General features: G+C 42.8%; 1 protein-coding gene across 1 annotated transcript in view; it reads left to right on the plus strand.

The window, feature by feature from the left end:
- DMGDH (dimethylglycine dehydrogenase) overlaps positions 1-22,829 on the plus strand; it is a 63,234-nt gene that overhangs the window by 25,948 nt on the left and 14,457 nt on the right. The window contains exons 5-11 of the mRNA XM_056541607.1: positions 1,749-1,953; positions 9,618-9,866; positions 12,096-12,294; positions 14,623-14,792; positions 16,049-16,202; positions 16,932-17,097; positions 20,089-20,219. Of these exons, the coding sequence (XP_056397582.1) occupies positions 1,749-1,953; positions 9,618-9,866; positions 12,096-12,294; positions 14,623-14,792; positions 16,049-16,202; positions 16,932-17,097; positions 20,089-20,219 (1,274 nt within the window). The remainder of the gene's footprint in view (positions 1-1,748; positions 1,954-9,617; positions 9,867-12,095; positions 12,295-14,622; positions 14,793-16,048; positions 16,203-16,931; positions 17,098-20,088; positions 20,220-22,829) is intronic.

The following is a 22,829-nucleotide window of genomic DNA, read 5'->3' on the forward strand; positions in this document are numbered from 1 at the left end:
AGAAAACGAGAATACAAAATGGGGAAAGAGACAAACCACGGGGAAAAAAAAGGACCAAAGTGCAATACAGCAGCCAATACGGCACATACATAGTAGAAGAAAAGAAAACAATTTAAAAATTTTTTTTTATAACAGGGGTAACAAAAACCAATGCACAACAGGGCACACGGCAGCACAATAACAATAGTACATACAATCATTAACAAACAGGGAGGGCAGGCGGGACACTTCACTCGAGCGCTGGTGAGTCAAAGAGGAGCAGCATTGTTAGAGAGGGTTCTGATATACCCAGTGGGCATACCTAAATACCTAAGGCTCGCAACATTACGACCGTCACACCCCCTCACATAGACTTGCATTAAGGGTGTGTGGCTTAAGGGGGTGTGGCCTTAACATCATAAGCCTCTGGTGCTGCACCCGATGCATTAAACGAACACCGGGTGCAGCAGGGAGATCGTCAGGACCCCCGCCATCAGGCATCTTATCCCCTAAGGCGGAGTACCCCTTTAACAGAAATGTGAAATCTGTGGAGTAAGGTGAGGCTGAGCTATAATGAAGAGATTGTGGTTAAATGATCAGTGATGTGGGTGTTTCAGGTGAAAATTGTGTTTTCGGCCTTGAGCCTAAACAAAAAAAAGGACTGTAAATAGAAGAGGCAGGGCTTGCACAAGTACGGGGCTTACAGGGGCAGGGCTTGCAAGCTAGACTGACACACTGACCAGGAAATGCAGAACAGAGCCTGTGGAGTAAGGTATCGGAAGTTCCTCAAACTTGCATAGGACTTAAGACAAAATTCCTAACTCTCACAAATGATGATGGGTTAGGGTTAATTCATTCTATTATATTTTTAGCTGATATATAAATAACATGTGTACCATGTTTCATTGAAATATATAAATTAGTAGATCTTTGATAAGTCACAATGTAGTCCTAACCTTATTCTGCTGACCAGTGTATGGTATAGAGGTTTCCAGTAGCCCAGTGACTACTCACAGTATTAGTTTGTTTCTTTCTATAATGTAAGCAATACCATTAATAACATTAGATGGGAGAATTTCTAATCATGCCGTTTTTTTTACTATGGTTTTAGACTGGATCTTCACCTTGGACCACTTTGGACTTTCTTTACTATTATTGTGACATTGATCTTTATGTAAATGCTATAGGAAGCTTTAGAAAATCAGTAATACTGTATATCAATGTTTTTTTCTACATCTCCCATTGTAGACAATTTAATCTCACTTACCATGCAATGGGGGAGATTTATCAAAGGATTTAGACTGTTTTTTCCTGTCTTAATTTGTCGCACAGAAAGTCGCAGTCTAAATATGTGCGACTTTTCTGCGACTTTTGCTCTAGAGGATTTTTAGAACATGATGCATGCAAGTCTATTTTAGACGGAAATGCATTGGAAAACGCATTGGTGCTGAATTTATCAAAAGTGACTTTTCAGCGACAAGTCGCATAGGCTGAAAGTACGCCGAAATGTCAGACCATACTGGAGCAGGTTTAAATATAGACTAAAGCATAGATCATGAAGTCTGTGTGAAGAATTTATCAAGAGCAGTGCGCCATTTGATAAATTAGGCGCACAATAGACCAGCCTAACCCTCTGTAGTTTGGTCTATATTGATGCGGGACATAGACAACTTTGATAAATATCCCCAATATATCTAGTAGGATATGTTACAATTTGGACTAGCAGAAGACAGACTTTTTTTTTTTTTTATTTAATTTTTTTACTACAGGTCCTGGCTGGATTGTACAATCCTGGAGATGGTCATATTGACCCTTATTCCCTGACTATGGCCCTTGCATCAGGGGCCAGAAAATACGGGGCACAGTTATACTTTCCAGCAGAAGTAACTGACTTGACACCTCGACCTGATGGGACTTGGAATGTGGGGACGGCTCATGGGACCATTCATGCCAAAAGGATTGTGAATGCTACAGGTTAAAATTCTTATTCTGTCTAAATAATAGGTTCTCGTGTTATTTGTATTTTGTAGTTGATGTTGTGCTTGTTACAACTGGGTCTGTTCTATACTAGAAGTATAGGAAGATCCATATTATAGTTGGGTTTTTATGTGAATGTTAATCATCTGAGAAAGAATCCTCAAATATATAAACGAGATAAACTACAGTATAAACCCCAGTATGTTGACTGTGCTTGCCAAAATATGTATAACTTATTCCATTTTTAGCGGTAATTAGAGATGAGCGAATTTACAGTAAATTCGATTCGTCACAAACTTCTCGGCTCGGCAGTTGATGACTTATCCTGCATAAATGAGTTCAGCTATCAGGTGCTCCGGTGGGCTGGAAAAGGTGGATACAGTCCTAGGAGACTCTTTCCTAGGACTGTATCCACCTTTTCCAGCCCACCGGAGCACCTGAAAGCAGGATTTATGCAGGATAAGTCATCAACTGCCGAGCCGAGAAGTTCGTGACGAACCGAATTTACTGTAAATTTGCTCATCTCTAGCGGTAATCTATTCTGCACAATTTACCTACATATCATGGACTATGTAGGACCTGAATCGGTTTTTCAACAGCAGTTGATTAGAGTTTGTTGTTGCAAAACTACAACTCCCAGCATGCCCGGACAGCCAATGGCTGTCCGGGCATGCTGGGAGTTGTAGTTTTGCAACAGCGGGAGGTCCGCAGTTTGGAGACCACTGTCCTAGAATCTTGATTGAATCGGACTGAAAACAACATCTGCTATTCAGAAGTAAAATGTTCAGAGGGATCTTTCATTGGAATCCGCAGAACAATTCTAGTTTTTCAGCCAAAAAAAAAAAAAAAAGCTGTTCTATAATAAGTGGGTGGGCTCCAAAAAATTTGCTTACGTACTGAGATCCCAATTCTGGGAAAGACACGGAGATATGCTCATGATGTTTGTACTAAATTGAACCCAAGTGCATGGCGCAGGATTAAGTAACAACGGCGCCTGGCAGGACATCCATTGATATTACTTATTAAGCCACAGTACTGGACAGGTTATTTCACAAAGAAATACCAAAATGATATATTATACTTGTTTTATGTGTTATTTTACTGTTTTATCTATGACTGTTAGTGAATCAAAAATTTTACTAAAATGGGGAAAAAAACATACGGAACTATACACTTCCAATCATACATGTATGTGCATGATTTTGCCCAAAAAGTTTTAAACTTTTTTTTTTCTTTTGCACTGCTTGTGTCGCTTTCTAAAAAGTAGCTTAACAGGAGGGGGTGTGGGCTCCTGTAGCCCGGTTGGTGCACTATAATTTTATACAATCCCAGATTTAAGCTGGCATGCATTTCTATTTGTGGCACACAGATAGCCAATGATGCAACAAATGCCTAAGGAGGCGGGCACTTCTTAATATTAAATTTAAAAAAATTATGCTTTTATATGTTACTCACTAGGTCGTGCAGAAGCTTTACGTGTCTTTTGTCTAGCTTCTGTGTTTGGCTCACAAATCCTTCTTTTCTAATGCTTACTCATTCTGGCATCCACTGCTCAAGAAGGGGCATGTTCTAGGCAAGCACCGAGCCTGCCCTCACTCATGATACATTCACTTCCTCCCTGAGTCTACTGTGATGTGCTGGGTCTCTTCTTCCAATCACTGCAGGCTGCTCTGTTACCCCCTCCTCTCAGTTTTCATACTGCAGTCTGATAGGCAGGACAGCAGATGGCACAGAGGAGTGCTCGTCCCACCCTCACTTACTGGACTTTGTCCCAGCCTGTGCTTCAGATGGGACAAAGATGATACTGTAGCCGGACAGGATTATGTTCTGGATGGTATGGGGACCCCTAATGGTCTTTTTTTTTTTTATTTATTTATTTTATAAGCTATGATTTCTATAAAAAGATTCATTTTTATAAAGTGTATTAGAAAAGTTAATATTTTGCCAAGATGTATTAAAAAAAAATTTGAATCTGACATTGCACATTTTTTAATTTGTTGCATCATTCTCTGCGTCCATTAATTGATCCCTTTAGCGCCGAGTTTAGAGTACCTGTCACTATGCAAAACTTTTGGCATGTCCTGATGACATTTCAATATGGAGATAGAGCCGGGGGAAGTTTGCGCTTGGCGAATCCTTTCCTGGCTCTGTGTCACGTGATCAAGACAAACTCGCCTAGAACGTGTATGAGAGTGTCTCAATCATGTGACACAGGCAGGGGGGGGGGGGGGGGAGGAGGGACAGGGAGAGCCAAATTGAGTGCCAAATTAGCCATATAGGCTTTGGAGCCCATGGGGGCTTTCCTCTTGGCTGCTAGGTTACAGAGAAGAGGTGGGGATTACAGTACAGCCTAGTGGACACCTTTATCGAATCCAAGTCACTGTTGTCCTCGGGCACCACTGATCTCTGGCCATCATTACTACTGTCTAAACAGAGTCCTAGTCCTACAACTCAAATATAGGCTGCATTCACACGGCGGAAATTCTGCATGTCCGCATCAATTCCGTGTCTGCATTTGTTTTTGCAGAATTCCGTGCTGCGGAATCCAGATGCTTTCTGCATGATTCCGCAGCACAGGTAAAAAGATGGAATACAGGCGTAATTCTGCACAATTTGCGTAATTTCCACACATTTCGCACAAATTTAATCCCCATTGACTTCAATGAGATTCCGCAGCTGAAGTAAGGAAAAATTTAAGACCAGACCTCTATTTTTCCGGAGGGTGGAAAGCAGGATTTTAGCATCAAACTTTCTGCAGCAGATATTCTGCTGTGTGAATGACCATGCCGAATCCCGTTAAAGAAAATTCATATGGAATTCCGTGCAGAATTTCCGCCGTGAGAACGCGGCCATAGTTGGATGAATAGTCCCATGATATCGCACCTTGTGCAGCTGGTGGCCAGAAGTGCTATTGTCCGGGATAAACTTTAAAGTAGCCACGGGGCTAAATGGGTGCTACAACCATTAATTTTGAAGATCAGCAGGCAACCCAAAATGATCAGAAGGGGATGACCGATTTGTGTGATATGCCATCACTTTCTCAGACCCTTTAGTAAAACATATGGTGGCGTTGACCAAACTGCATTGTGAAAAGCTTATAACCGAGACAATGGTCGCCTATATAAATTATCCTAATACTCAAGTGAAATTTATTCTAACTCAATCTGAAGTTGTATTAAAGTTTGTAGCGACAGATTTGACTATTGCTCTTGCAACCTCCCTACTCCCCCTCCCACCACATCCCAGTCCATGTAAAATCCTTGCCAAGTAGAGTTGGCTTCATGTTTCCTCACTTGAAACAGCTAAACTGTTTAGTAACGTATACCGTGTGCCAAGTCTGAACAGCAAAACCAGAATAAACTAGATCAGGCCGCTTCCTAGCCGCTCCTCTACTTTTAGGATGTTTCTAAAAATCCAAATGTACAATTAGTTACAGACCCAGCAATGTCGTCTTGTGACAGGCGAAAATCAGATTGTGTCTTTGTGGCATTTTATAAGCCTGTACCATTAGACCAGGAACATATTGTAATACAGTGAGAATAAGACTAATGTATATGTGTGTGAAAAGATCATCCTATACCTCAACCTGTGGCAAAACTACAACACCCATTGTCCAAACAATGTAGAGACAGTCCGGCACCTCCAGCTGCGATACACGTCCAGCTAACTGAATGGCGTGGTCACACCAGGAGGAATCCTAATATGGGGTGATATTCCGAATAAACTCAGTCCATAAATGCTGAACAGTTTAAGAAGATGAAAAGAATGCGCTCACCTGTTATAAACTTGCTTGCATAACTTTATTCCATAAAAGCAACAGACAACGTGCAGCGGGTAGATGCAGGGGAGCAACCTCGCGGCAAGAGTGTTTCCTGCACCCAAGTGCACTTCCTAGGGCTGCCGGCGGCCCGAGGAAGTGCGCTTGGGCACAGGAAACACACTGTTGCCACAAGGTTGCTCCACTGCATCTACCTGCTGTATGTAGATGCGATTGTGGTGAGGGTTTGATGAGGGCAGATGGATTTACCCTAGGGGCAGATGGCATTAACCCCTTGTGTTTGTGATGCCAGGGCGTGGCTTAATCTCTACACCACCTGAAGGTATAATGCTGGATCCTGGGCTAGGCACAGGGGAAAATAATGACTTAGACGCCAAGTTATGGAACAACGGCAGCTTTATTGAGTCAGACAGATGTAACAGTCTATACAGCTTGGCTAGGCCCAAGGAGGTGACCAGTGACTTCAGAGACCACAGGGCTTGCTGGGACTTATAGTGGATTTTTTGATGCAGAGCCATGCTGACTTGAGACAGACATGACTTGGACTGACTTGACCGAGACTGACTATGACAGACCTCACCCCGTTTGTAGCTTACCAGATTTTGACTTTCACCTGTGGGGCAGTAGACTTGTGGATCCATGGCTGCGTGGTAGACTTTGGTCCTTCTTAGGACACCAGACACTCTCTCAGGACTTGACCTCACTGTAGCTCAGCAAAGACTCAGAGACACACCCAGTGCTTATATGGGGGAGACTCTGGAGGGGTCCCTTACGTCACCCTGTAGGTCACATGGTCACTGGTACCTTCCTTGGTTACAATCACATGACAACAGTACATAAAGGCACATTATATACACATTACATTAGATAGCATAGGCCTGGGCAGTGCGCTTGGGCACAGAAAACAGTTTGTTGCCGCGAGGTTGCTTCACTGCATCTACCCTCTGTACGTTGTCTGTTGCTTCTATGGAATAAAGTTCTGCAAGCAAGTTTATGATGGGTGAGTGCATTCTTTTCATCTTCTTAAACTGTACTACAACACCCATTGTGCACTGACAGCGAAGTGAAGTTGAAGTTTTGCAACAGCCTGAGAGCTCCAGGTTTAAGAACACTCTACTACCCAGTGCATTCCTGCAGAGGTTTATGCATCATATGTGAGAAAAGGAGCTATTTCATAAGATTTCTCCTAACAGACAACCCCTACAATATAGGAGATGCTCCCTAGACACCCAGCAAGCTGCAGATTTTGCCAGGAAAGATTGGACTAACTACACCTTTTGCCCTTGCAACCATTCAAATAAATAGCTGTCCATGTAATACATAGAAGGTCTGAGACAAAAATGTGTCTGGTTTTTGTCTCAGACAGATACAGTAACAACAAAATCACAGGTGATTTTGCGAAAATATGTCACAATTGTGTCCCGGTACCGTATTTCATACGCTACCTTGTGGTGAGGTCCTAGGAACAGTGGGGGTCCTCTACCTTAGCTAGCCCCTCATCACCCCTTAGTTAATATTTATGTAAATATGTCTATTAAAGATTCTTGCCTTGTTTGCGTCGCAGCACCTGCGGGTCACGTGACTTAGTTCAGAACTCTATGGTTTTTGCTTAAGGACCTTTGGTGGTTCTCATGACATGTGATCACCCACAATGCAATGTAACGGTAAGTGACAGCTGATTGGACCAATCCAAAATGGGCAGCCCCTGCCCATATAAGGGAGCTGCGCCATCTTGATCTCTCTCTTGTTCCTGCGCTGCCAAGCAAGCAGCATCATTGCTCTTCGGTTGCTGACTCTGGATGAGGTAGGACCTCCGCAGCTTACAAGACAAATTACTAGGCCTAAGCCTGCGCTAGAGACGGATAGTTCACACAATTCCCTGCTACCTCAGCAAGATCTCCGGACCCAATCAAACCCCTAAATCTGGTGGATCTATGCAAATACAATCCTCTAAAGCTAAAGAGAACTTTCCGGTCCTAAGTATCTGTCAATCACTGCTGTGCTGTTTCAATAGACTCTGTTATCTGGACTGTTACCTTTATTGCAAATACAGAAAATCTTCAGTAAAGATTCCGCAAGTTTTAAGTTCAGCACTGATGTGGACAATCTATTTATTTCACACTCACCTATTGCTCTTGTGAAGGGCAGCGATAGGCCCAGCATCACTACAGAGTTTTAACCCTCACCCTGGCGTCACGAGTGACAAGGGTTAACAGCGCCCTCTCAGTATCTAGAATAGCAACACCCCAACTAACCTACACCCCACAAGGCTTTTCCACACAGTTCTGCACCACACAATGTTTGTGACTGGGTTCATATATGTCCAGTGTCCGGCTCAGTGAACCCAGCCTAAAATGTGCCGCAACTGATAATAATACTGCATCAGTTGTTTAGGATCTGGCGTTCATTCATTGGGAGTTTTTCGCAATCTGAGAATAGATTGTCCTGGTTCCAGCTTTATGTATTACAGGTATCCAATTAAAGGTTTTTTTTATGAGACATTATTATTGACTGCCTCTCCTCTGATGGCTGGTTTGCCAGAGCCATGGCACCCATATATGCAGAGAACAGAGCTGGAAGCAGACAGTTCATGTAGTGGCCATGTTGGGGTGAATGGGGTATTCTGGGATTTTTATTTTATTTGACTATGCTACATGGGCTGTAAAGTTAGTGTAGTTCCTAATAGTGTCTGTACCTGTGTTTCATGGTGGTCTCACAATTTTCTAGAAAATGACTGTCCTCTCCCAGGTTTACCCAGGTTGCAGTGCAGCCCGAGACCTTACATCACTAGTAAGGTGTTACGAGGGAGCCTGTCTTTGCTTCAATGTATGGAGCAACCCCTGGGTGGTCGAGGAGCTCATTCTGCAAGAATTGTAGTTTTGAAACAGCTTGAGGCACCCTGTTTGGGAAACACTGGTCTATTGCATTGTGTGCTTCAGGTGTGTTTCAATGGGTTGGATGCTGATGTGTGGGAGGGAGGAAATTAACCTCACACTTACAAACAAGGAATCATGGGACTTGTAGTTTAATTTAATGAACTCCAACAGGAAATAGCCAGTTCACAAAAAGATGCCTCAGCATTATGTCAATCTCACAACATAGCCATTTAGCAACAAGACAAGCACGGATCCTTCCTAACCATGTTCATTACTGTCTGGCAGGTATGTACAGTACTAAAATCCCCTTATGGTGAATAACCCTTTTAACTGAGCTCAGGTCCCGTTGAAGTGAAAGCTGCAGTACCCAGCACGGCCACTACACAGTGTAGAGCACCGACTGCTTCTGGATCTATTCTCTGTATATGTGGGTGTGCCACGCTGGCAAACAGTTGATCAGCTGTGTGTAAGGTGTCATACCCCTCAATAAAGCTCTGCTTTCTTTTAAACTATAAGGTTTAGTTAGGGTTACTAATAAATCGCATCAATCCATATGTGTAGCAATAATACCACAGGTTCACGACAACAAATATAATCCAATGAAGCTGGAAATGGTCAGATATAGAGTTCAGGATGCAAAATCCAACATATCCTTGCTCAGTCCTGACTATTGTCAAGCGAAACTGCAGCCGAAGCTGAAGCCTCAGCCTATGGTTGCTTTGGTCTTCCTAAATGAGTCTTTTCAGGGTCTTTGGTAACCTAGAAAAGTCCAGGATGACAGTTCTAGGTTTTCTAGGACTTTTATCGATTTTTTTTTTTTTTTTTGGTCAACTAGAGCATTTGAAAAGGTGCAGTCATTTATGCAGACCGAAGCAATCAAAGGCTAGGCAGTCAGGTTTGGCTGCATTTACTGCTGTTTTGCTCAACAATAGTCTTGACTAAAGTGCATGCTACATTACTTTCCTGCTTTCTGTTAATGTATGTCTGACAATCCATTTATCTCCTAGGATTTTGGGCTCGAGAAGTTGGGAAGTTAATAGGACTTGAACATCCTCTTATTCCTGTGCACCATCAGTATGTGGTTACTGGAACAGTTCCTGAAGTGAAAGCCTTGAAGAAGGAGCTCCCAGTTCTTAGAGATCTAGAAGGCTCATATTACCTACGGCAAGAACGTGATGGACTTTTATTTGGCCCTTATGAAAGTCAAGAGAAAATGAAACTGCAAGAAACCTGGGTAACACATGGGGTCCCACCAGGTACCTTACCTTTTAAAAGGGTTCATTCCAATATTTAAAAGTTATCCCCACAATATGTCACAACAATATAGGGGATGAAAAGCAGATCATTCATTCATCCATCCATCCACAGGGACTCTAAAAAATAAACAGAGGCCAATTGTCCCCAAGTAAATGCAGATAAAGTGTGCATGCTGAGCCAACGCTCCATTCGCGGTTTATGGGACTTTTTTCAACAATGTTCCAAAGCCACATAGAGAATGAATGGAGTAGTCAGGGGAGGGGGGGGGGGTTCCAGGGCCGGAGTCCCATCGATCCACTAGTTCTCCCTTACCTGTTAATAGGGGATAACCTGTAATATTAGGATAACCACTTTAAATGATTATTTTAACATTGGCTTACTGTAGGAGGAATAAGCTTGTTTTGAACACCTTTTGACATTTATTTATTGATATTATTTACATAAAAAGAGGAGTAACCATTACTTTTACCTGTTATATTCCGGAGCAGCATTCATAGCTCTGCTTGGTTGTCACTGGAAATAGCTGACATGATGTATGACTACATGCGATGACCAATGGTCACACAATGTTGTGGCAACCCCAGCAATTTTTTTTTAAGAGCCGAGGCAAGTGCTCTCTATCACCCAAAGTGCAAGAAAAAGTGCAAACGTGTCACACTAAAAAAAAAACAGCACAAAGGATGCGGTCCATCGCTAAGCCCTTCTCCGACAGGAGAGAGGCCCCCCAACAAACCTACCCTTCACCTCCGGGCCAAAAGGCACCTGCAGGGATCCAGGTTCGATGCCCCTTTTCGCCGAAGCTACTAAGGGGTCAAAAATGCTCCTGGCTTCAACCTAGGCATTAGCCAAGGTATCAGCCGAGGAGTCGTATACTGGTGGCATCTTGACCAAAGCCAAGATGGCCAGGGGTTGCAGGGAGGTGAGGAACCTGATGGCCACACACACCTCCCCTAAACCGCCAGGAGGGACACCCAGAAGGGCTACCGCATCCTGACAATCTTGTGTACAAATAAAGATACAAACGTGGCACAGTGACAAACATAAAAAAAATAATAAATAAGTGGACGAGTGCAGATATACTTCCCGGTCTTCTGGCCGGATCTATAAAAATTGCCCTGATCCTAGCCAGAAGGCCGGGATACCAAGGGTGAGTGCCAAAGGTGAAGAGTAATGGTCCAGTGCTTTCACTCAGTGAGTTATAACACCCAGTGAGTTTCGGCACCTCAGGGTCACCACTCCCCGAGGCACAGAAGTACCTCGGCTCTACACCGCTCTACCTCATGGCGAGACCCGGAGGAAACTGGTCCCATCAGGGCAGCCGTTGAGCTGCAGCACCCATCCTACAACAATGGCCAGAGACTAAACCACTGATAAGAACAGATACTACACTTGATCTTAGCCAAAAGGCCGTGGCAACCCCAGCAATGTTATGCAGCCATTGGCTACCATATGCAGGCATAGTCTTGTGCGCGTGGGGCAGTCACAACATAGTACATTCCCCTGGTGACACAGCCCATCTCCTTCAAGAAGGGGGAATCTATAATCCACAGAGACGGATTTTGAGGGTAAACTTTCTGTCACTTCACTTTTGAACAAGCCACAACAACTTAGCTGAGGGACGTTAGATTCTGTACGTCAATAATATATACTATGTGTTTAAAAATGTTATTTTCTCTGAGCCAAAACAGCAAAGCAAAAAGTTCTATACAGACATTGAGCCAACAAGATACTGTATGTTTGTGATGCCTGCAGAATTGAGAATGCAGTCCTGAGCCAGTAGACAAGCTGTAACTCATCGCTCCATAATAATTCATGAAGTTTTGTAAAGTCGCTTTTTATGTAACTCAATCCCATATGTAAACTAAATTATGTTAAATAATACTTATATAAAAATAATTATTGATACTGTAAGGCTAATTTTTGGCTTTTTCATGCAAAATTCATTACTTTTTTTTCTACTGAAATTTTCCAAGTATTACAATACACAAGCATTTCACATGGATTGTTGTGGGAGCCTGCAACATAATGTTGACACATGTAAACCAGTGGTCGGCAAACTGGACCTCCAGATGTTGCATAACTACAACTCTCAGCATGCTCGAACAACCAACATGTCAAAGGTGTTTTAGAATTTTGCCCTATCAGATGTTTACCTGGGTCAATTGCTGTGTTCTGACATGAACCTAGGGAGACTTGTGAACAATCCAGCTCTATTATGTCTCATTTAGGTTTTGGAAAGGAATTGTTTGAGTCGGATTTAGACAGGATAATGCAACATGTGGAGGCAGCTATGGACCTGGTTCCTGTGCTGAGAAGTGCAGACATCATCAACATTGTTTCTGGACCTATAACATACTCTCCTGATATTCTTCCAATGGTTGGTCCTCATCAAGGTGTCCAAAACTACTGGGTGGCCGTTGGTTTTGGGTAAGAAAAACTTTCTTTTTGCTTTCTAGGAGAATGATTACTAACTGTGTGTGTGTGTGTGTGTGTGTGTGTGTGTGTGTGCCCAATAACTTCACACTTTAATGGGCCTAAACATTTAAAAAAAGTTCAGACATGTCAGACGTTGTGATCGGTGCTGCTGAGACCCCCACAGATCTTTAAAATGAAGGGACAGAAGCACCAGGCTAAGGGTTTTGTGCCGCTTTGTGCTCTGGTTTCCACAGAAATCTGACCGCACAGAGTATGGACCCCATGACAGTCTCTGTATCTCTGTCCCTTCCTTTTTAGAAATTGGTGAAGGTCTCAGCAGTCTGTTCCCACTGATCACAACTTCTGACAGTTGACTATGACATGTTTTAAGTTGACTTGGTTTGCAACTGAAATAGTTTTTCTTGCCTTTCTTTTAAGTGATAATATTTTTTGCATTACATAATAAGAGTAAACTTCTGCTGATACCTATGTTCACATGGGGGAATATCCACATGGAAAATCTCTGTGCGGACATTTCCCTGACAGCAGAGCGCCTTTTCGAGAGACTTGTCTCTTCTTTCTGCAGACACCAGAATTTAAAAATTCCGTGCCAGATGTTTCCGGTGCGGAAATTCTGCTATGTGAACAGCGCAGCTGTTCTGCTGCGGAATTCCAAAGCCTAAGGATATGTTCAGATGAGCTAATGTTCGCATGGAAAATATCTGTGCAGACATTGACCCTCATTGAAAGCAATGCATTTCCATGCAGAGTCCGCAGAAAGAATAGACATGTCAATTCTCTCTGCGGACACCGGAATTTGAATTTGGACACCTGGAAGCATCTGAAATTGGAATTAATTAAATTAAAAATTTAAATCAATGGGACTCTGCTGCTGCCGAATATCCGCACGGAAATTCCATTTTGTGAACATGGCCTAATACTGCTAGAAATGTATATTTATATAAACTATCTGTATCCAACTAAAATCAGGACTAACGTCAGGCTAACAGGCAACATTTTCAGTATATTATTAGGCTTACTTCATGTACAAAACACAGATATGGAAATATGGTTTCAAGCTGTGAAACTTTGAAGGTTTTCTAAGTGTGAAATACCAGAAGCTCCTATAGTGTACATGATATATTACATTTTTGCTTACAGTTACATAGTTATGTGGCAAAGCCACGGGGTGTCTCGGGGTGTGATGGTGTGGTGGATGGGGCAGATGTTGTAGACCAGGGGCAAGGTGTTATTAACCCCTAAATGTTCATGATGCCAGGGTGTGGCTTTCCCGGTAACCACCCAAACGGTAGTACCGCTATCCCAATGTTAGGCAGGGCAATAATGGTCCAAGACCAGGTTAGGGTTAACTGTAGCTTTAGTGAGGTAGACAGATGGAAATTGTCAGCTAGGCCAGGATCCCAGAGAGGTGGACGGTAACACAGAAGGACCTTGCAGCTTGCTGGGGCTTGTAGTGACTTTGATAGACTTTAGTTAAACCACTCCGACTATAATAGACTTTACTTTAGGCTTGACTTTAGACTGGACTGGGTTGTAAATAGTGACAGCAGACATAGATTTGACTTACTGGAATGTGGATGTAGGTGGCTTGAGGCCTCCAGATATGCTGGACACTAGCTCTGAGACGGCTGGTCTTTACTATTCCTCAGTAGGAAATGTGGTAGAAGAGAGAGATTGTAATGGCTGCGCCTCTTATAAGGGGAGGCTGAGCCAGAAGCCCATAGGACAAGCTGCAGGTCAGCTGATTAGCTGGTGCTCGCTGGGTAACAAACACATCATGTGAACACATTATCATGTGACTAACTCAAAGGTCCTTAATACATAACACTATACATTACATATATTATTGTGGGGAGATACTGCAGGAGGGCCCCTAGGACACAGAGGGACTCAACCTGACAGGGCCTAAGTACTGTACAGGACTATATCCTGTACTGGGACATCACAGTGACATAAGGGGAGATTTATCAAAATCTGTCCAGACCAATTAGATTGCTTCTTTTATTTTTCAGAGGCCTTTTTTTTAATGGTTTTTTATGAAAGAAGCAATATGATTGGTTGCTATGGGAAACTCAGCAACTTTTCCTCTGGACAGGTTTTGATAAATCTCCCCCATAGTATGGAGATCCACACCATCAGCCTCATGTCCAAACCATCAGCCTCATGTGTGTTGAAAAATAGACCTGAACAATTCCAAAGCACGTACAGGCATTGTAAAGAGACCTGTGGAGCAAGAGGATTTACAGCTGTAACTGCAAACATTTATAAAACTTATAAAATACTTCTCATATGTTGTAATAATCAGCCGTATGTTTATAGATACGGTATAATTCATGCTGGTGGCATCGGAAAATTCTTAAGTGACTGGATTACTGGTGGAGAGCCTCCTTTTGACCTCATTGAATTGGACCCAAATAGATACGGAAAATGGACCACTCCAAAATACACAGCACTGAAAGCAAGAGAGTCCTACGGGTTCAACAACATAGGTATGGTTTTATTCAATACAATTTTTCCATTTACTTGCTGAAACTGGAATATAAAGGGGTAGTCTAACTTTATACATTTATTCCCTATTCACAGAATAGGGCAGAATGGTCAAGATTGTGTGTGTGTGTGGGGGGGGGGGGTCCGACTGCTGGGACGTTCATGGGATCTTGAGAACAAAGTCTTCTTTGGGAATGGAACAGTGGGTCATGTATGTACACGGCTGCTGATTTCATTGTGTGTGGGAGTACGCACTTGGCTATCTCCGGTGCCACCATAGACAATAACTGTATAAGTGGTGTGCACGCATTACATGAGATGCCACTCAGGTCTGTGTTCTCAAGACATTGATCCTCTATCCTGCAAATAGTCTTTTAAGTTGGAATAATCCTTTAAGTCTTAAAGGGATACTCCAGTGGAAAACATTTTTTTTTTTAAATCAACTGGTGTCAGAAAATTTTTCTATTTAAAAATCTTAATCCTTTCAGTACTTATCAGCTGCTGTATGCTGCAGAGGAAGTTGTATTTTTTCTGGAGGTCTTTTCTGTATGACCACAGTGCTCTTTTCTGACACCTCCTCCATATCCGGAACTGTCCAGAGCAGGAGAGGTTTGCTGTGGGGATTTGCTTGTACTCTGGCCAGTTTCTGACATGGACAGAGGTGTCAGCAGAAAGCATTGTGGTCAGACTGAAAAGAATTCCAGAAAGAAATACAACTATATGTGGAGCATGCAGCAGCTAAGTACTGGAAGGATTAAGATTTTTAAATAGACGTAAAAAATCTGTTTAACTTTCTGGCACCAGTTGATTTATAAAAAAAAAAAAAAAATGTGTTCCACCAGAGTACCCCTTTAAGGGGAATCTGCCAACTGCACGTCACGTTCCAAACTGGAATGTGAAGTGATAACTTTTAGGGCATAGAGACACCTAGCAACTTTTGTTTTATCTGGTTGTGCTTCCATAAACTAGAGAAATGCTTTTGTTCTCTGGTGCCAAGTGTCAAAGGCATCCCCAAATCCCTGAAGTGCTAAGGGCTGAAACACATCCTCACTCCCCACCCTGTCCCCACTTGATTTACAGTTAGCTGGAAGACAAGCCCTGTTTACAAGTCTCCCACCTGCGCACAATTGATGTTCCTTTTGGTCAAAAAATCCATACAGGAAAATGGATTGTCAGGACATGATATGTATTTTCATACAAATGCCCAATTACAGAAGTCAATAATTGTAAAACACAAACCTCTTGTTTCACTACATAGTTGGTTATCCTAAGGAGGAAAGGTTTGCAGGAAGACCGACTGAGAGAGTGAGTGGAGTTTATGAAGAGCTGAAGACTAAATGCTCCATGGGCTTCCATGCGGGATGGGAACAACCTCACTGGTTCTACAAGAAAGGAGATGATGCTGGATACAAGTAAGTACGGAAAGGATATTTATGATTATTCTGAAAACCGGCAGGGTCAGTGATTGAGTCCTTTAGCTCCTTACTCTGTATACCTTATTGTGATATAAGAAGCATTAGAGTGCCTGATGCTGATGTGGACAACCAAACCCAGATCCATATGGACTTAGTGAGTGGCTCCACTCTAAACCAGGCTATTATTGTCATGTTCACATCTGTTATGGGGCACATGGTATATTTTTTCCAATATCCTGTATACTATACTTTTATGTTTATTGTGATTTTTATAACCACTGATTTGATAAACCATTATTAAGACAAAACATGTTGGGACAAGAGGTTAGGGAATTGTGGAGGGTGCAGCAGGAGTAGGTTCCTATGTAGGGTTCCCCTTTTAGGGGCAAGTGCTAAGTACAATATATAAGGGTCTGCAGTGTCGGGGTAAGGGACAGAGTCTGTGGCATCTTTATTTCTTGTTCAAGTTTGGTGTTCTTCCCCATTGAAACATTTAGTACCATAGTGCTAAAAGTAACATTAGTTTATGATACCTTTACAATTTTGTGGATCCACCGCAATGAGCATGTATTTTCTACCCGATATTGGTAGAACCTAAGTTTTATTAAAATTTAAATCTGTGGACACCTTCAATGTCCTTTATTATTGCATTGTACTAATGGTGCAGATACATTTTTATGAATAGGTCTTTATTATTCTTCACCTTTTTTAAATATGTTTTTTTAGACCTAGTTTTCGAAGGACAAACTGGTTTGAGCCAGTGAGGCGAGAATATAACCAGGTGATGGAGAAAGTGGGAGTGATTGACCTGACACCCTTTGGCAAGTTTACTGTGAAAGGGAAAGATTCTATCAAATTCTTGGACCATCTCTTTGCAAACACAATTCCAAAGGTTAGTAAGAATAAGAGATTAAAGTAAGTAGTATATTCTACTGGTTATATAGAAATATAAGATCCCATTAAATTTACCAATCTATGGTACAACGAGCTGTAACAACACTGACTAGTCACTAGATGGCAGAACTGGATTTCATCTATAGCAGTCGCCATTGCTGGGTCATAACTGTGGCTCCCAAAGTATAGAATGAAAGCAAAGGGTCCAAAAAGTGTTTTTTTTTTATAATTTACACCAGATACAATGTTTTAGCATAAAAAGTATTTTCAACAACCTTTGTAAATTGAAATGTTGCATCTGGTTTTAACAAACAATCACTTTTTGGACATGCTGCTTCCGTTCTATACTCTGACTATTGTGGTGCCTTGTGAGTGTGAATGGTGATCGGGATGTTGCTGTGCAGGTTATAAAGGGTGCTATTAACCTTTGTCAGTCGTGACGCCAAGGTGAGGGTTAAATGCTGTATGACTTGGCCTATCGCCACCCTTCCCAAGGACGATAGGTGTTTGCAGAATAAAGTATTGTCAACATCCAGAGCTTCGCTGAAAACTTGCATAACTTTCCTGAAGATTTTCTGTAGCATGCGAACATAAGAACAGTCTTTGTAACAGAGTCTATCAACAGCTTAGCTGAGATTGACCGTTGGTTGGTACTTTTAGTAAGTTCTTTAGCTTGTAGGGATTTAGTATGCGCAGATCCGCTGGATTTAGGGTTATGTTTAGGTCCAGGGTCCTTGCCAACATTAGCGGGGAATTTAGAAGAACTCACTGTGTAATTCAGCCGAGGCCGCAAGACTTTGGCCTAGTAATTGTCGTTGAAAGTTGCGGAGGTCCTACCTCATTCAGTGACAGCAACCCAAGAGAGATAATAATGGCCGCAGCTCCCTTATATGGGCAGGGGCTGGCCATTTTAGGATTGGTCCACGCCATCTGTCAATCAGCTTTACAAGGCATTGTGGGTATCACATGTCCCATGAACCTCCAAAGGTCCTTTTGAACTACCATAGAGACTAGACCATCGTCACCTGACCCGCAGGTCCTGCGACACTAGCGCAAGGTAAGTACACTTTTTATATACATTTATTTACATTTACTTTTAATAATATATTAACTATTTAAGGGGTGACTAGGGGAGGACTAGACCTGAGGACCCCACGGTTCCTAGGAACTCTGACTTTGGGGACCCCTACCAAGGTACGGTATATAATACGGTACCGGGACACCACACAACGTTTTAGCATAAAAAGTATTTTCAAGAACCTTTGTAAATTGAAATGTTGCATCTGGTTTTAATAAACAATCACTTTTTGGACACGCTGCTTCCGTTCTATACTCTGACTATACGGACTTGGCTCCTAGGCCGATGAGGTGTGCACCCTGGCCTGCAAGTCGTCTAGTGTAGTAGTCCCTAACCCAGTCCTCAAGGCCCGCCAATTCCAGTGTTTTCAGTTACTCCATTTGGACTGTTGGTGAAACTTAAAGGAGATCTGCAGTGAAATAAACTTATCCCCTATCCACAGGATAGGATATAAGTGTCTGATCGCAGGGAGTTCAACCGCTGGGACCCCCCGCGATCTCCCTTACTGGGCCCCGGCATTACCGCGCTGTGCGCAGGCCTCTCTGAGGTCGATGCCCCCCCCCCCAATACAGCTCTATGGGAGAGGCAGGGGTGCATGAATGCTGCATCTCCGCCCCTCCCATAGAGCTACATGGAGGGAGCGTGTCTGCCACGGAGTCATGCTGTGGCCGGCACACCTCCTGCACAGGAGAGCCGTGGCAGAGCCGGGTTCCCAACAGTCAGACCCCCCGCGATCAGACACTTATCCCCTATGCTGTGGATAGTGGATAAGTTTATTTCACTGCAGATTTCCTTTAAGAACTGGGTTGGGGACCTTTGGTCTAGTGTATACATGTAGCTGTGCTGCTGCACGATATACCTTAAAGCTCCCAATTCTCAAATAACCCTAGGACTTATAGTAGAGCTGTGCTAAAGCAAAAACCTAAAAAGCAAGTATCAATGCTTGTAGGTAACAAGAATAACAACTCGCTAGTAGATGACAGGAACTGGAGATAAAGTAATGGTTAATGACACAGACAAATGATGATAGTATTTAGGAATGAAGCCAAAGATGATGATTAGGAACAAGTAAAAAGTACTGACCCAGGCTAGCTATCCCTAATCTTCCACTAGATATTTTACTGAACTTAAACCATACATCAGACCACTATACCTCACTGCCCCTACCAATATCCCTGTGAAAATCCTAGACAAGAAATTATCACTAGCAAAACAACACTAGCACTAGAACCCAGAGACAAAAGCAAGACTGAGCAGAAAACTAAAACACAGAAATAAGGAAAAATTTTGTTGAACAACAGCAATTTCAACATACTACACGGGGAAAAACACAAGAACCAACCAAGTAGATAGGATAAAGCTATACTATAACAAGGCATAGAAAAACAAATAACTATAGAAGCACACAGAGGATATGCTATGATCCACACAAAACTGCAAATACCGGAGATAGCCAAAGAGAGGTTAACCAATCAGGAACTCTACTCTGAACCATCCAGACTCAGTTAAGATCAGGTGATCCAGAGCAGTGGATCAGCTTGCTTAGCAGCTACCTCAAAGATGCTAATAGATAGGAAAAGACTGAATAGCAGGATTATTCATGTTATTTGTACTATGGACAAATCTATTTGTATATTATTAAACTCTTCTTCATACATCCATTCACCCAAAGCCAAGATGTCATTTTTCTTTACTCTTTACGTGTGTTTTAGAAGACATCGCCATCTTCACTGTAGATTTTGCATGTATGCAGAGTGCCACATAACAACGCTATTGCATATTCCCTTGTGTTTAGTGATGGATTGCACTGTAATTACCCCATATTGTGTATTTCCAGAAGAAGAAATCTGTCTAAAGATCTTTTGCCAGGTTCAAATGTATTGAACGTTGTTTCCCAATTTTCTTACACAGGAGGGTTTCACCAATATAAGTCACATGCTGACCCCTAGAGGCCGTGTCTACGCTGAGCTCACAGTATCACACTTATCCCCAGGAGAATTTTTACTGATTACTGGATCTGGATCAGAACTCCATGATCTCAGGTTTGTCCAGCATTTTTGTGTATTCCGATAAAGAAACATGTTCATGAGTTTATTGATATCTGGGACTGATACCTGCGGACAGATGTGGCAATGTTTTTGGAAAAAAGCAGCCATGGACATCCTGGACAATCCCCATAGAGATAAGTACTTAAAGGGGTACTCCGCCACCAAGATATCTTATCCCCCATCCACAGGATAGGGGATAAGATGTCGGATCACTGGGGTCCCACCGCTGGGAACCCCCACGATTTCCCTGCTGCACCCGCAGTTTGTTTAGAACGTTTGGTGCAGAGCCGGAGGCTTGTGACATCCCGCCCACGCCCCTTCAATGCAAGTGTATGGGAGGGGTGTCACACCCCTCCCATAGACTTGCATTGAGGGGGCGTGGCCATGACATCACAAGTGGGGTGTGGCAGTGATTTCACAAGCCTCCGCCCTGCATCGCCAATCATCCAACATGGAGCAAAGTCTGGGGTACTGCAGCCGAGATCACAGGAGTCCCCTCTGGATAGGGGAAAAGTTGTCTAGGGGGCAGAGTACCCCTTTAACAGTATATAACACTATCATGGTTAGTCATAACTATATTGTCAGCTATTCCTGGGGGTAATAATTTACAAAGCCCAGAATCAAATTAAATTCCTATGTTAATAAGAAAATATTAATAAGGAGCACAGCATTCCACGCCAGAAAACCACTCAAAACATGCCAAAATATTGCACAAAAACACTGATAAATGTTTCCATATGTGTGTTAATCCCTTCTGTGCTTGCTGTCGGTAAATGGGAACATTAATTGTTTATTTAAAAGGGACCTGTCATCAATTTGATGCTGCCTGAACCATGAGTCAATAGGGTGGTGCCCATTGGTTTCACCCCTTTCTCAGTGGCCTATACCCAAACAGGAAGAGATCTATCAATCAAAGTCAGTGGGGTGAAGAGAAGCCACCAGAGACCATCCCTATAGGTAAATAATAAAGGTTTCCATTCACTGACAGCAAGCGCAGATTTCGATTAACATACAGAGTCCATTATAGAAAGGCATAACTTTATATTGTATATACAATATGCATTTACAAATAGTGATCTCAAAATCATTGGAGCAATTACTAAATATGTGTATAGAAGAAATGAAATGCTCCTAGAAATGTGATCTTTAACTAACCTTAGATGACATTGTATCTTTGCTGTTATAAAAGTATATACATGTCACTGATGGAGCACAGATGTCAACTTCAAACACTATAGCAAGGCTAAGTCAGCTCACCCCCGATGTCTGTTGCTGAGCCCGGAACAGTGCGGACTGCACTTTATAGCAAATGGCAAAAACGGAGAAGACTCCAGCTCCACCTCAGACCAATGGTGAAGGTAGACTTTATTAGGACACAGCTACATGGAACATGCAGGATGTGACGTGTTTGCTCGCACCTGGCCGAAACACGTCACATACTGCCACCCGTGCCTGTGTTCCATGTAGCGGTGTTCTAATAAAGTCTACCTTTACCATCGGTCTGAGGTTGAGCTGAATTCTTCTCCGTTTTTGCCAACTTCGAACTCTGTTAGTCCACAGCTGCATTAAAATGGCTGGTGTCTGCTATTCAAACAGTAAAGTAATGTATTGACAGACAGGGGTCCACGGCAGGCACAGCCACTATGCATGGCCCAATCCGTGCTCCCTTCTGCTCCTATGTTACTTCTGCTACAAATGCTGCTATTCTTGGTGTGGTGTCCCGGTACAGGACATGGTCCTGTATCCTTCCCAAGTCCCCTCAGGAAGAGTACCTGAGGTCCATAGGGCTCTCCTGTTGGGCCTCCCCCTTCCTCATCAGTTACTGCATCATATAAATATGCACATAATATTTCTGTATATTGTTCATTATGTATAAAGGTTGTACAAATGTATAAAATGTACAGGACCTTCCTGGGTCATTTGATCTACTGTCATGTGATGTACCCAGAGTTCCCTGGGCACAGGGACCACAGGCTTGGCAACCAATGGGCTTTAGTCCAGCCCCCCTAGTATATAAGGGGCTGTAGTCTCTAAGTTCGCACTCTTCTCTCTTCCTGCTGGACACTAAAGAAGCACAATCTCAGCATATACTACTAATTCATCTCATCTAGGCCAAAGCCTAAGGAACCTGCAGCCACTTCAAAACGTGAGTTATCAAGCTCTATTTACAATTCTAGTGACTACTGTTCAACTCAAGTAAACAATTAGTAGCACAGTGGCCTGCATAAATCTCAATACTACAAGTCCCAGCAAGCCTGTGAGGTATCCTGCATCCTGGTTGCCTATAGAGAAACTGCATAACTGTAAAGACTGTTCCATAAGAAGTTTAAGTAAAAGTTCCAGTTCTTTTCACAATTCCTGCTGTGGACATTCCTTTATTACCTGCCATTCTTGGGTTGGTTGTCGGCAGGGCCGTATACAGAAAACAACCACATCCTGGTGTCACAACAAATTAGGGGTTAATAACACCTTAGCCCACAGGGTTAATACCACCAGACCCTGCTACACCGTTGCAACACCCCAGCTCACCACACTGGCTTTGCCTGTAGGGTGCACACGTACTCCCTTCCTGCCTCTAACAGGGTCACCCAAATCCTTCCTCCA

Source organism: Hyla sarda, chromosome 1 (assembly GCF_029499605.1).
Source record: "Hyla sarda isolate aHylSar1 chromosome 1, aHylSar1.hap1, whole genome shotgun sequence".
Taxonomy (NCBI): Eukaryota; Metazoa; Chordata; class Amphibia; order Anura; family Hylidae; genus Hyla; species Hyla sarda.